Source organism: Larus michahellis, chromosome 3 (assembly GCF_964199755.1).
Source record: "Larus michahellis chromosome 3, bLarMic1.1, whole genome shotgun sequence".
Taxonomy (NCBI): domain Eukaryota; kingdom Metazoa; phylum Chordata; class Aves; order Charadriiformes; family Laridae; genus Larus; species Larus michahellis.
In genome coordinates, this window is record NC_133898.1 from 130,877,764 (window position 1) to 130,892,615 (window position 14,852).

Below are 14,852 nucleotides of genomic sequence, written 5' to 3' on the forward strand. Positions count from 1 at the left end.
GAGAGGGGGTGGAGGCCCCATCCCTGGAGACATTCAAGGCCAGGCTGGATGAGGCTCTGAGCAACCTGATCTGGTTGAAGATGTCCCTGCTCGCTGCAGGGGGTTTGGACGAGATGGCACTTAAAGGTCCCTTCCAACCCCACACATTCTTTTCTTTTTTCTTTTCTATTTCTATATCTACTCCATTCCATTTTAAACGGTGGTGCAACCGAAAAGCAAAACCCCGCAGCACGCAAAAAGCCGGGAGGCACACTCCGGAGGCCATTTATGCCTAGGAAAGAATGAAATCAAACTGTGCTCCGTTCCGCACTCCCACCCGCACCGCGCCGCCGCAGCTTCACGCATGCGCAAACACCCGGGGGGGGGGGGGCGCGCATAGAGAAACTGCGCGTGCGCAATGCGCGGTACCGTAAGCGCAGATGACGCATGCGCAATAAGCCCTGCGGAGCCGCCTCCCGGGAGTGCCGCGCATGCGCAGTGCTCATAATGGCTTCGCCGCCCGGAGCTCTAGCGCATGCGTGTGGGGAGGGCCGGGGTGCCCGCGCCGTACTGCGCATGCGGGGACGCAGCGTGCGCATGCGCACTGCTCCCTTCCCCCCCCCCCTTCCGCCGTCGGCCGGCGCCGGTGGAGCGGGAGAACGGCCGCCGTGCGGAGCCGCGGGCCCGGCGGGCGGAGGAGCCGCCGCCATGGTGTTCTACTTCACCTCCAACGGTGAGTGGGCGAGGGGAGGGCCGCTGGAGGCCTCAGCGTCCGCGCGGGGCCTGCGGCGGGCCGGGTCCCGCCGCTGGGAGGGGAGTGCTGGGTCGCGGCGCTGCCCGGTCCCTTAGCGAGAGGGGCCGAGCGGGGCCGGCCCGTCCTCCCGCCCCTCTGAGCGCCCCCTTACTCCCGTCGGTGCCTTTTAGCGAGCTCCTGGGCTGGACTGAGTTTAAACGACTTAAGTTGGGCCGGAGTAGGCCACAGTTTAAGGTCATTTCAGGAGTTGAGGGGTTCCCTGAGCTGAGGAGCCTCTTATCAGTGGTTACAGAATTGCCCGGGCTGGAAGGGACCTTTCAGATCATCGAGTCTAACCATCAACCCAGCACTGCCAAGGCCACCACTACCCCATGGCCCTCAGCACCGCGTCTGCCCGGCTTTTCAATCCCTCCAGGGATGGCGACTCCACCACTGCCCTGGGCAGCCTCTTCCAATGCTTCACAACCCTTTCCAGGAGGAAATTGTTCCCAATATCCATCCTAAACCTCCCCTGGCGCAACTTGAGGCCGTTTCCTCTTGTGCCATGGCCTGTTCCTTGGGAGAAGAGCCCGACCCCCCCTGGCTACCCCCTCCTTTCAGGGAGCTGTAGAGAGCCAGAAGGTCTCCCCTCAGCCTCCTCTTCTCCAGGCTGAACACCCCCAGCTCCCTCAGCCGCTCCTCACCAGACTTGTGCTCCAGACCCCTCACCAGCTCCGTTGCCCTTCTCCGGACACGCTCCAGCCCCTCAAGGTCTTTCTTGTAACAGGTCTTGTTACTAACAGCTTCGAATGGCTGTCAGTACCAGGGAGTGACTTCTGCAAAGCGTTCTCAGGTGTACTGCTGTCAGGAGTTTGAGGGAAGACACAATGCATAAACTCTCTCATTGTTTTTCCTTTAATATAAACTGATCCCTTTCGCTTGCCCCTATGAAAGGGTTCACTGCTTCCGACGCATCAGAAATTTGGGGTTTGATGGGCTGATGACCTGGAGGATAGTACAGGAATATGCTTTTTTTGGTTTGACCCCAGTCATTTCATGAACGTATAACCTTGCGAAAGTTTCTGTATGACTTTTACTCCGTGCCCATTGCAGCCACAAAGTAGTATTTTAGCATTGTCTCCCTTGGCTCTAGAGATCGAGTTCCTTAACGAGAAGGGTTTGAGTGCCTGGCCGCTTGATTTTTCTTTGATAAGGAAAGACTTAACACTCTTGTGAATGTTTCTTAAATAAACCTTTTCTTGGTATTTGTTAAAAAAACTTTTTTTTCCTCTGTTACGGAAAGTAAGGCCCTTTATACACCCAGTGAGCAGACACCCTGCCTGTGCTGACCACTAAACCTGATGCTCAGAAGGAAATGTTTTCTGCCCATCAGCAGGCAGATAGCGAGAAGTTCAGAGACTTTCCCGGACCTGGGCCCTTTTTTGGGGAGAAAAAAAGCCATATTCAGCACCTGGCAGCCATGGAGGGTTACTTGGGGGGTGTGAGGAGCAGACAAGCTGCAGTTAACACTGGATGTAAACAATCTCCTTTATTTTCAAATGGTAGTTCTGTGAGGCGTATCTGACATGTTGTCATCAGTTTTGCTGCCAGAGGGAGATCTAGAATGTGAAAACTATTGCAGTTTGCCTAAAATATGTTGCACTGTTACTAATGTGTGTTAAATCATATGGGTTTCAAGTAACGTCCTTTTTGGTTATGTGACGTGTTCCTCCACTGTTTTGGCAGGATGGGCTTTGTTTTCACAGAACCATCACTAATGTAACTTTATTTTTGAGGATTTAATTTTACGCTTAATAGTTGGTGCCTGTAGTCACGGTCATCACCCCTTCTCTGGACTCTCCTCTGTGTCCAGGGTGGATTTTTTCCAATCTTTAACTCCCACAGGCATATAATCCTGTCGTATTTTTCAATATCCATTTCTTATTACCTCATTACTAAATTCTAAATAGCTGTCTGGGCTTTGTGCTAGTGGTGTTGGATTTCCGATAAAAACGCCCTCAGAAAGGACTGGGTCAGTAAGCAGTTTGGGATCCAAGTCATTTCACTGCCAGAGTGGTAGCACGTTAAGTGAAGCGTGTCTCCTGTTTTAGCGAATTAGAAAACACGAGATTAGCACAAGAATGCTTTTCGGAGGCAGATTTGATCACTCGTATTTCATTTTTGCTCTTAGTCTTTAATTTGCGCGCTGTCAGGGAGTGACTTTTAGAAATCCTGCCCTGAATTATGGTTGTTCTGCAACAGTGTATGAAAAATGCACATCTGCGTTGCTGCAGCAGGTCGTTTCAGTGTCTGAAAAAGGCAAACCTGCGGTGCCGCAGCAGGTTGTTTCGGCCACTGGCTGTTACGGCGTGAAGCCGTCTGCTGAAAACCCGTTTTCGGTAATTCTCTGTGCTGAAGTGTGCAGGTCCTCGTGAAGAACAGCTAAATTTCCGTGAAGCACTGAGGCTTCTGGCTGTGGCTGCAGCCTTTACTCACGTGCAACGTAATTGTTAAAAGTTGCAGAAGCCAGAGAAGGGACGCAGTGGTAGGCAGTGTTGCTGTGAAATTGGGATTTCCCTGCTGCCATGTACAAGAACAGAGCATTACTATTTATTTTTAAGCAGGTTGCTCAATGATTTCTTCAGGATTTCCCTGACTGTGGCACCCTCTTACTGCTCTGTGTCCATCTCCCAGCTGTGCTGGCCTTTGGTCCAGGCGCTGAAGGGACACTTGTTTGGTTTCCCAGAATTGGCGGAGTCTTTACTGCCTGATGAAACAAGCCCTAAAGAAGAGAAGGACCTTGTTTTAAGTGTCTCAAAAGGGCACAGATGAGACAAACAAGTCACCAACCGCTGCTTATGCAACTTCAGTCTTTCCATTGAATTTTAATCCGCCCGGGCTACGTGGGGGAGGTTCACGTTGGGCGTCGGGTACTTTGGGAAGGGTCAGGCAGATGAGCTGTTTCACTCAAGGCCACGCAGTGAGTTAATCCCAGACTGTAAACACGATGTCAGGCTTTCTGGCTCACAGATGTGCGCTTGATTGAACAGATTGTACCATTACACAGATAGGATCTGAATCACCTGGCTGTTGAGGGGGTTTTGCCCAGAAAGCTGTTCCTTGCTGGATAATCTGATGTGGAAAGCGGTGGAAACGCCACTTTCCAAAGTCCTCTGAAGCATTTGGGACAAAATCAGGAGGAAAACGAAAAACAATCTTCCTTTGCCCCCCAGGAGGGAAGCGGGATGGATGGATGGATGAAACACTTTTCATTCTAATTTCTGTGACCAAGACTGGTGTGTTTGTCATTCCTTGCACAATTTGTCCAAACCCTTTTTGATTTGTTTTCCTTTTTCTATCCCTCAGTTGTTCCCTCCGTTTACACCATTTACATGGGAAAAGATAAGTATGAAAGTAAGTACATTAATGTAATGATGCCTAATGGCTTAGATTTAGATTTGGGGGGATTTAAGGTCATTTTGAAAGGATATCTTTGTATGTGTTAACTTGAAATATTCTTTGAAAACTTGTCCACCTTTGCAAGTGATTCTGACTTACCCCTCTGAAATCCACTGTGTGACTTTTAGTTAGGATAGAAAAATTTTGTAAATCCTCTAGGCAGAGCGACTGCCTTCAAATACAAATAAAAGCTAAAGTAACTGAAAAAAAAAATCTGTCTAGAGAAAAATACTGGTTTTCAGGTTTCATTTGATAACTTTTTGCAAACCAACCTTCGGTTTCCCTGCTCAGTCTGTATTTTTCCCCTCTCCAGTGAGCGTTCGTACTCCGTAGGTTTCCCATGCCCGTCCTTTCCCTCATGGTGAAGGTTACGGTTCTGCTGTTCCTCCTCTTTCCCCAGCAGTAGCTGATGTGAAACCGAGCGTCTTACTCCCGGGGGGGATTTGTTAGCGTGGCTATTTTGAAAACTTGCCCTGAAAGTCTCCCCTCATTTGATTGATAGTTGAAGAAAACTGGTTTCCCTTAGAAAATTTCAAAATTCCATGATGGAGGGGTTCCTGGCTTACCTGTTTCTGCCATACCTGGAGCAGGCAGCCTGAAATCCCACTTTTTCTGTTCAGTCACCGTGCAGAGCCTGACCCGCAGCTCCACGTAGTTTGATTTATTGTTGATGAGATGCTGGGCTTTGCTCACTGATACTTTTATTCCTACAGATGAAGACCTAATAAAGTATGGCTGGCCTGAAGATATCTGGTAGGTGCTGAAACCCACTGAAACAAATCGCCTTTCATTATGCAACTGAGCCGAATGATTGCAACAACTCTCACTTCCCCAGGGGCTGTAAAGTCCCTTTTTTCCAAGGCTACTTAGCAGTTTAAATGCAGTCCCAGGCTGGAGGCAGATTGCAGCAGACCCAGCTGCGGCTCTTGGGACCCCGTTGATTCTGAATTCATTCCCCTGCATCTCTCCCTCCGCCCCCTGCTTTGTTCATCATAAGGGCTGGTCCCCTTGTGAAGGTTTTGGGGGTTTTTCCCTGCGCGGAGCTGCCAGAGAAGCAATAATTCCATATTTGTGTTTCAGAATAGAGGTGCTGGCTTGCTGTCTTTGGGAAATGGGCACAGTTAAACGAGAAAGGCAGCCGGGTATTCGTAAGAGAGCGCACCTCCGGAGTCGAGCAAGAGCAGGAGCTCCTGGGTATCTCTGTGCACAGAGGAGCAAAGCCAAAAGGGTGATGGAGGATGGGGAGGGTGGAGGCACAAACGTGTGAAATCATGGAGCAGTCAGATGGGGCCCAGGGATGCAGCCAGCAGGTTTTTGAGCAACAGTAAATGCTGTGCCCAGACAAAACTGTCTGTTGTCTCCCAATGCCTTTTCCTCTGTGCGTGCTTCGTGTCCCCACTGTGTGCGCCATGGACAAGTACCGGCCTGCCCTGTAAAACAGCCGTCGCTGTCTCAGGAGTTGTGGTTGGCGAGTAGAAGCAGAAAAGTTTGCTGTTTTGATTCCTGGCGGGTGAAAGCCATGTCTGCTCTAAGCAGACCCGCTACAGCTGCGGCCAGGCGGGCAGAAGGAAGTGCTCTGACACGTGCAGGTTGGTTTTGGCTTTAAGATCTCATCAGAAGAGGGAAAACAAGAGAAGGGGAATTCCCGGTCCTTTTACCAGGAATTGGTGGCATCTTTGCTGGCTGGGTTAGCCCAGAAACTTTCCGGACCGACAAGGTTTGGGAGGTATTTATGAAGGAATTTACTTGCTTCCAGGCACCGTCGCACAGACCAGGTGTAAGGCAGTTGCTGCCTCTCCTTCGCTAACAGTTTCTAACAAGAATCACCGAGTGGGTTCTCCTCCTTCTCGCTCTTCAAGGTGGCCTTTGCCAGGATGAGCTGGGGTGTCTTGGTAGAGCTGGAGGTTGAATAGGTAGTAGCTAGCACGCTCCGCAGAGGATGTTTTGTCAGCAGTCCGCTAACTGGCAAGGGAATATTTTTGTCTTTTCTAGCAGAAAAGGTTGTACTTCAGCTGAATACCACACTGTTGTAGCAGTATCACATTCATTTTGTCTCATGTTCGTCCTATCACTACATAATTTAAGGTGTGTCTATACTGTTATTTAGGAGTGACCTTGAAATTCAACCTGAACAATGAAAGTCATCTTTTCCCATCTCTTTCGTATCTTGTAGCTCACACCAACATCACCCATGTTGCTTTTTTTTGTGTCCTAGTGCCATCTCAACAAAATATCGTAGGTCTTCTTGCAGAGGTCTCCTGGGAATTGTTCCCTTGATGCTGTCTGGCACCTTTTAGACTTTCTTGTGCTTAAGAGGGCTCCAGTGGAACTGGGGTACGAGGCTCAGAAGGTACAAGTGGGAATTCACGTGTTGGTGCTGGAGGGTTTTCTGTCTCGCAGGAGGGAGGAAAAAGTCCCCTTATGGTAAAAAGAAAAAGGTGTGAAGAAAGGTTGGGAGGTGACATGAGATCAGTTCTCCCCAAACTCTGTCCCTGGAGGTTTGCAGGGTTGGCGTGAGTGTTGATCAGGACAGAGGCTTAAAAAATAGGTGATCATGATAAAAACACAGTCAAGTTAGAAGAGGTCTGGAGAAGGGCAGCTGGAGGCATAAGGAGATGAAGAGCCATGCCGTAAGGAGGGACTGGAGAGCAGTCCTGAGTCTGGGGTGGAGAGGGCTGAGGGGGATTGATCGAGGGTTATGAAATCTTGGAGGCAGTGGATGAAGTGAATGCAGAACTGGTGTTCATGTGCTATCAGATTTGGTACCCACCAAAACCACTAGATCCAGTGCACTTCCCATTTAGCATCGCCTGTTCCCGCTGGTGGAGGCAGAGCGCTGGGCTCCGTGGACCATTCTACTGACCGGTGAGAAATTTGTGGGGGTTTTTTTGCTCTTTGAGCTTGAGTCCAGTGGTGTAAGTGGTGTTAACTGGCAGCGCCTGCTGCAGAGTTCACGAGTTTGCTGTTTTTCTAAAGAATAAATAGACAGACCAAAGCACCATGTGCACAGGCTCGTCCTGTCAGTGTCGCCTGCGTGTAGTATAGCATTTAAAAGGGAAAAAAAAAAGGAGAGGGAAAGGGTTTTTTCTCAGTCTCCCGTTGAGAGGACTGGCGTTTCTTGAGGGATAGGCTCTGACTCCCTTGCCTGCTTTTAAACATATATATCGTGAACATTTCCAGACTTCTGTTGTCCGCGGAGTGGCTGTTTTGTCACTTGTTAGGAAGTAAGTCTTTCAGAACAGATGGCCATCTCTTAATCCTCTGTTAAATATGCTTTTTTTTATTCTGTAGGTTTCATGTGGATAAACTCTCTTCTGCACATGTGTACCTTCGGTTACACAAGGTAATCCTGCGACACGTATAGAATCATAGAATCTTCATGGTTGGAAAGGACCTTTGAGATCATCGAGTCCAACCATCCGCATACAAAAAAAACCCCTACAATCTCTGCCACTAGAGCATGCCCTGAAGTGCCACATCCAGACGTTCCTTAAACACCTCTAGGGATGGTGACTCAACCCCCTCCCTGGGCAGGCTGTTCCAGTGCCTGACCACTCTTTCAGTAAAGGAATTCCTCCTGATATCTAACCTAAACCTCCCCTGCCGCAGCTTCAGCCCATTTCCTCTGGTCCTGTCGTTATTCCCCTGGGAGAAGAGGCCAACCCCCACCTCTCTCCACCCTCCTTTCAGGGAGTTGTAGAGGGCAATGAGGTCTCCCCTCAGCCTCCTCTTCTCCAAGCTAAACATGCCCAGCTCCCTCAGCCTCTCCTCATATGCCCTGGTCTCCAGACCCCTCATATATATTTAAAAACATTAATATTCCCCCGCATAAGAACTGCTTGTGCCTGTTCTGCCTTCGCCTAAGATCATCTTTGCTCGCATGAACTGTTAAAGTCTGCAGGGCTCCCTAAGGGTGCAGGAAACCACCTGTGTGGGGAGACTGAATTTACAGCCTCCGTTACCAAATAATGTGGGGATGAGGGGGAAGTTTAATGTGGCCCAGCAGAATGTTGATTTCTGTCTTGACACCAAGAGTGTGTCTAAGAACCATCACCCCACTAAAATGGGGGGAATACCTTTGGGAAAAGCAGGGTGCAAATCGCTTGTGGTGCTTCAAGCCTCTACTTCCAAATGCCACGCAAGACTCCGGTCTTGTAAAATGCGGAGCGTGGAAGTCCTGGCTGTGTTTGCAGAGCATCATGGCCTGTTTCCTGGCCTTCATCCGCTTTTCGGTCCCTACGGCGCCGCAAACCGCTCATGTTGCCTTGCTCTGTCACAGGGGCAGACAGTGGATGACATTCCTAAAGAAGTTTTGATAGACTGCGCCCATCTAGTGAAGGCGAACAGCATTCAAGGTAATACGGATTCCCGGGAGATCGGTGTGAGGTGCTTGTGGCGAGTGTTTCTGGTCCACACGAGCCTGTGTTTTTTGGATCAAACGTTTGTGACGTTTCTGCTGTGGTGCTCTCAGTTGAGCCTGGGGGTCTTACAGGAAGCAGATGTCGCTTGCAGCTGCTGGGGCTGCCCGTTAGACTTTCATAAGGAATTTTAAGTCTCTGAAATTCCCGTTTGTGCCTCCATATTACTGCCTGAGCCAAGGAGGCCTTGCAGTCTCTTCTCTTAACACCACCTTGGGGCCCCCTTCTATAGTAATCGCTCTTCTGGCAAAGGCAATCTCCATCTGGAGTTCGTTAACGCTGCTGCAGCGCTCATGTTACTGCAGAAAATGATGTCGTGGTGTTCTTCCCTTTCACTGCAACACTGGAAGGACTTCTCCGTTTTCTTCTTTCTTGCCTAGCTAGTAATGTTTGTGACAAGAATAACTGCCAGTTTCCATGTGCGCGGGAGACTGTAAGACCTCTTGCAGCAGGGAGAGAATGGAGATGTTTCCCTCCTTTCTTCCCCCGCCACCAGGTTGCAAGATGAACAACGTCAACGTGGTGTACACGCCGTGGACTAACCTGAAGAAGACAGCGGACATGGATGTGGGGCAGATTGGCTTTCACAGGCAGAAGGATGTAAGTGTTTGCACTTCGAGGTGACAGACTGTAACGTTTCTGTGGTAAGAGCTGAGTGGATTGTCTTCAGCGTTTGCCCTAAAGCTAGGGAATCACCCGCTCCTGAAGCATAAGAGAGATCCCAGGGGCGTGTTTGGACTTGCCTGAACATCACCCAAAAATCCGTGGCTGAGCATCAGCCTATAGCAGAGTGTAGCCTGTCCAGCACGTGTTCCCAAACTGCAGCACGGTGTAGCTGACGAGTCTTTGCTGATGCTGAATGGCATCACGTGTTAGTCTGCGCTATCCGCTTGAATTTATCTCCACTGAAATCATCTCCTGTCCCAGCTGAAGAGCCTGCAGATGAGCAGTCACTTTCGATCAGCTCACAGGTAGTGGTGCAATCACACCTCTGGAAGGGCTCAGGGCTTGAACTTGCTGTGCGGAGGAGGGCTGTGTGGGGTCCTGGAGGTGTCTGTCACAGAATCAAAGAACACAAAATGGTCGGGTTGGCAGGGACCTCTGGAGATCATCCCGTCCAACCCCCGGCCAGAGCAGGGTCACCCAGAGCAGGTGGCACAGGAACGCGTCCAGGCGGGGTTGGAATGTCTCCAGAGACGGAGACTCCCCCACCTCTCTGGGCAGCCTGTGCCAGGGCTCTGCCACCCTCACAGCAAAGAAGTTCCTCCTCGTGTTGAGATGGAACTTCCCATGGTCAAGTTTGTGCCCATTACCCCTTGTCCTGTCCCCCGGCACCACTGAGAAGAGCCTGGCCCCATCCTCCTGACACCCCCCCTTTCAGTATTTACAAGTGTTGATAAGGTCCCCCCTCAGTTGTCTTTTTTCCAGCCTGAAGAGACCCAAATCCCTCAGCCTTTCCTCATCAGAGAGATGTTCCAGTCCCCTCAGCATCTTGGCAGCCCTTTGTTGTCCCCTCCCCAGCAGTTCCCTGTCCTTCTGGAACCGCGGAGCCCAGAACTGGACACAGCTGTCGCTGCGTTAACTTTGCTGTCCTTCCCTCCGAGAGCTGTCTCACCCTGTGCTGCCTTTGATTTTGTTAAACCTGTTAAAAGCCAGACATACCTAGCTTTGGCGTAGGGTCAGGCCAGTGCACTAAGCCATTCCCAAGCCTGACCTAGTGTCTGTGGATAATGTTACACTTAAACTGTAGTTAGGCCAGGCTTGAGAGCTGGGCCCGTGCAAACCTCAGGAAGTTCAACCAGGCCAAGTGCAGGGTCCTGCTCCTGGGTCCGAGCGACCCCAAGCACAAATCCAGGCTGGGAGGAGAATGGATGGAGAGCAGCCCCGAGGAGAAAGACTTGGGGATGTTGGTGGGTGAGAAGCTCCACAGGAGCCAGAAATGTGCGCTGGCAGCCCAGAACCCCCCCGCAGCCTGGGCTGCATCCCCAGCAGCGTGGGCAGCAGGGCGAGGGGGGGATTCTGCCCCTCTGCTGCGCTCGGGGGAGACCCCCCTGCAGTGCTGCCTCCAGCGCTGGGGCCTCGGCACAGGAGAGACACGGAGCTGTTGGAGCGGGGCCAGAGGAGGCCCCGGAGATGCTGGGAGGGCTGGAGCCCCTCTGCTGGGAGGACAGGCTGAGAGAGCTGGGGGGGTTCAGCCTGGAGAAGAGAAGGCTCCGCGGAGACCTTCCAGCCCCTGCCAGTCCCTCAAGGGGCTCCAGGAAAGCTGGGGAGGGACTCTGGAGCAGGGAGGGGAGCCATGGGACGAGGGGGAAGGGTTTTACAGTGGAAGAGGGGAGATTGGGATGAGCTATTGGGAAGAAATTCTTTGGTGTGAGGGGGGTGAGCCCCTGGGCCAGGTTGCCCAGAGAAGCTGTGGCTGCCCCATCCCTGGAGGGGTTCAAGGCCAGGTTGGCCGGGGCTTGGAGCAACCTGGGCTGGTGGGAGGTGTCCCTGCCCAGGGCAGGGGGTGGCACTGGGTGGCCTTTAAGGTCCCTTCCCACCCAAACCGTTCCACGATTCAATGATTCTATGGATGCTGGGAGAGAAAGCTCTCTCAAGATGCAGTAGTTTGGCTAAAACAAGTCTGTACCAGGGCAAGAAGTGGTAAAAACCCTGCAGTCAACAGGCAGCACATGAGCTTCTCTTCCCCAAACAGCCTGCAGAGACCTCCTGCCACCTCTTTGGGAATCGGCAGAGACCGGTTCTTGTCTCTCGGCCTCTTTGTTGAGGTGTGTGCCAAGAAACGAAATTAGTAATGCTTATGTATGTACTCAGCAATGCTCACGCTTATTAGCTATGTGCTTCTGAGTGTTGGGAGTGGGCCCCTCTCTGCTGTTACACAACCTGCTGAATGGGCCTCGGCGGCAGGGATTTTCCTTAGCATCTGTTTTTGTGGGATTCAGCCACGTGTAAAAGTGGAAATTGGGTGTTTTCTTTCCGTTGAGACAAGTGCCAGAATAAAAGTATTTTTTTATAAGGATCATAGTTCTTTGCACTCCAAAGGTGAAAATGCTGACAGTGGAGAAGAAGGTGAACGAGATCCTGAACCGGTTAGAGAAGACAAAAGTGGAGCGTTTCCCAGACCTGGCTGCTGAGAAGGAAGCCCGGGACAGAGAGGAGAGAAACGAGAAAAAAGCCCAGATCCAAGAGATGAAGCGGAAGGAAAAGGAAGAGATGAAGAAGAAGAAAGAGCTGGAGGAACTTAGGTAAGTAATAAATTGTAGTGCCAGCTTCTAATTCTGCAGTTTTCATCGGCGCTGGGAGAGAGTCGTGGGTCAGCGGTTCCTGTTTAATGCTCGGCCCGGCGTTACTCAGCGTTCAGCTGACCTGCTCTGGCACAGACATCTGCATGGCCCAGTGATTTCCTTTGTCTTTGGAATAAATGCATTTTCCCCGTTTCTCCTAAAACAAACCTGGATTGTTAACGGAAAGGACTGTGTCTTTTGAAGCCAGTCCCTGACTTGGGTGAAACTGGGGAAGCCGCTTGGCGCTCTCTGTCGCTGGGACGGGAGCAGTCGCTTCCAGCTTCGTGCGAGCCTTGGAAAACACTGAGCCTTCGCTGGAGTTTTTCAGCGTCCTCCTGCGTGCTGGTGTTAACTAAAACGTGTGTGAATCCTCAGTCGCACGCTCCTCTGAACACAGAATGAGGGATGGCCGTTCGAAATGTCGGACTGACCTTTCCGTCCGGGCCGCAGCGTGTGTGAGCTTGTTCCTTAGTACTGGTGGCCCCGTGCAGCACCGGACGTATCCGCTGGCTGGCCCCCAAAGCTCGCTTTTAAGCTTTAGTAAGTCCTGTTTATCTGTAAATGGCAGCGAAACCAGAATTTGAAAAACTCCGTGATTTCCTGAGTGATTCAACGCAGGGGAGGGCTCAGAAAGAAGGACTTGGAGGAGCAAACTGAACTGAGAGGTCGCCAGCAGGCACGGCCGAGCGAGGGGCCTGCCTGCTTATTTAACCTTGCCCCCACAGCTGCCCCTTGGCCCTCCCCCAAAGGAGAGGATTTTCCACCTCCCGGGGTGCCCTAACCGGTAATCCTTGAACAAAAATGTGGAGGAGGCTGTGTAGAGCCTGGGCTTTGTCTGGTTGTTTGAATTAGCCAAAGAGGGTGAGATAAGCAAATACTTGTCTAGCCTGCCTTAGTTCAGAAAGCAAAAAAATAAATAAATTGTTTTTCTGGTGTTTGGTCCTGTTTTATCAAAATGCCTCTCTGTTGGTGGGTTTTGAAAACATAACACGCAGGAAAATGCGATTTCTCTTCCAGGAGCTACTCATCGTTAATGAAGGCTGAGAACATGTCGTCGAACCAGGTAAGAGCCGCCCGCTGCCCGCAGAAACCTTTCGGAGGCGGCTGAAATCCAATGCGGGATCCTGACGGCGCGGCTCCCGCATTGCAGTCTGGTTTTGGGTGACTCCTGCATGACAGAGCACATCTCCGTCACCTCTCCCGGGTGAAGGACGTGGCCGCTTCCCTCCGCTTCCTGAGAGGGCCCTTATTGCTTGTGTGTCAGCCAGGAGGAGCCCGTGCTGCTGGAAACGGGTGCAAAGTCCCCCCGCTCCCCTTCCCGCCCCAGGGAAGGATCGGGTAGAGCTTTAAGTGGGGCGCCAGGTTTGAGCTGTTCGAGAGGAGGTCTCCCTGATGGCACCCACGACCTGCCACCTCGTTACTTCAGGGGAGAGGGGGGAAAATGCACATTTTTAACAAGAAATGAAGCAGAGGTGGACGGGCAGAGGTTTGGGGAGGGATGAACATGGGTGCTGAGGGGCAGAAGAGGAAGCTTGAAGGGGTGTGCTTGCAGAGAGCGGTGTCAGCCCGGGACTGGAGTAACGGGGCTGCAGTCTGATGGTAGAAAAGGAGCCGGAGAGGAGCGCAGGGAGGGAGATGAGAAAGTGGATCGCAGGAAGGATGGGGGGTGAAGTTCACAAGAGGTCCTGGTGTGCACCGCCTGCCCCTCTGCTCTGCCTGAGGTCTGGGCTGTCTGCAGCTTCCTGCGTGGCGGGACCTTGGGCAAACAGATCGTGAGATCTTGGAGCTCCTCAGTTTAAAATCCGCCTTTTGCATCCTAGTCCCAGACTGACCGCTCAGAGGAGCGTGTGGTTTTCAGGAATTCTTGATTTTTTTTTTTCCTCCTGGTTGGCCTGCAGATCCCCTTTGAAACTCGAACTGGGTTGAAGGACGAGCGTCTCCCGTTCACACACAAACGGGCTGTGTCCCCGTTAGTGACACTCGCCGGGGAGAGGCGGGGTGGAAATGCTGAGCGGGAGCTTCCTCCTCTCATCTCTTGTCCCCCAGGCGATGCCAGCCTGCTTTCCTTCTCCCGGGTTGGGGAGAAGCTGAGGCTGCGATACGGGGACGATCCCTGGTTCCTCCCAGGTCGCAGCAGGTGGGCTGCAGTTCCAGGGAGGTGATAAATCGCAGGGACGGCAAGTGGCAACCGCTGTTGCCCAACACGGAGCCGCGCACAGGGCTGCTCCCGCTCCGGAGCTGCTCTCGTGTGTCTGTTTGGTCTGATTTCATGGTGTTTGTACTGAAACGTCAGGAAACCAGAATAAATGGCAATTCTGCAATCCCGCTGAATGCACCATTTCACCATTTTCCGTTTTAATGAGCGCAATGATCCTGATTTTGTCTTTTTTTTTTGTTTTTTTTCCCCCACAGGATGGCAACGATTCAGATGACTTTATGTAAATAAAGTCTGTCTCTCTCCTTTCTCAATCCTGAGGTGGTTTGGGATGTCTTAATATGTCACCATCGCTAAGAATGCCAAAAAAAAAAAAACCCAAAACAAACCCAAAAAAGTGAATGCTGACTCCATTTCTTCAGAACCAGGTTGGTTCTCCCAGCAGCCTCTGTGCCATGGACAACTTCAGGAAGGAGAAGACCCGTACGTCCGCGCATACATCTCTTTTTCAGGGACGTGGGTGGAAGGAAGCGGAATTGACTTGCGGTTCTCCAAAGACAATGATATTTATTCTAGGGAAAGGGTTTGGTGTGTAGCTTTTCATCCGACGGGATTTAAAGAAAAGAAAACCACTTGGGGCTGTCTCGCCGCTGTGCTGGCAGCGGGGTGACTCAGATGTCGCCGCTAACTCGGTGGGGACATGAGCGCGACGCTGCCGACCGCCCAACTCTCGGAACGGGTCGGCAAAGCTGGGGGGCGGCCCCTCTACAACTTGGTGGCGGGGGGGGGGGGCGGGGGGTGGACGTTTGGCCAAGCTCACGGCC

The 14,852-nt window shown here is 51.7% G+C and overlaps 1 protein-coding gene across 1 annotated transcript; it reads left to right on the forward strand.

The window, feature by feature from the left end:
- Window positions 1-549: 549 nt before the first annotated feature.
- CCDC25 (coiled-coil domain containing 25) lies at window positions 550-14,342 on the forward strand. Its single transcript, XM_074582259.1, has 9 exons — window positions 550-712; window positions 4,079-4,126; window positions 4,885-4,924; window positions 7,463-7,514; window positions 8,451-8,526; window positions 9,086-9,189; window positions 11,632-11,834; window positions 12,891-12,936; window positions 14,286-14,342. Exons 1-9 carry the CDS (start codon window positions 556-558, stop codon window positions 14,313-14,315), a joined length of 756 nt encoding a protein of 251 aa, XP_074438360.1. The 5' UTR covers window positions 550-555; the 3' UTR covers window positions 14,316-14,342.
- Window positions 14,343-14,852: the final 510 nt, after the last annotated feature.

Coding starts and splice junctions, on each gene's coding strand:
- CCDC25 (XM_074582259.1), top strand. CDS start 556: ATGCGGGGACGCAGCGTGCGCATGCGCACTGCTCCCTTCCCCCCCCCC. Junction 4,925..7,462: donor GGCTGGCCTGAAGATATCTG/GTAGGTGCTGAA, acceptor TTTATTCTGTAG/GTTTCATGTGGATAAACTCT. Junction 11,835..12,890: donor AAAGAGCTGGAGGAACTTAG/GTAAGTAATAAA, acceptor TTTCTCTTCCAG/GAGCTACTCATCGTTAATGA.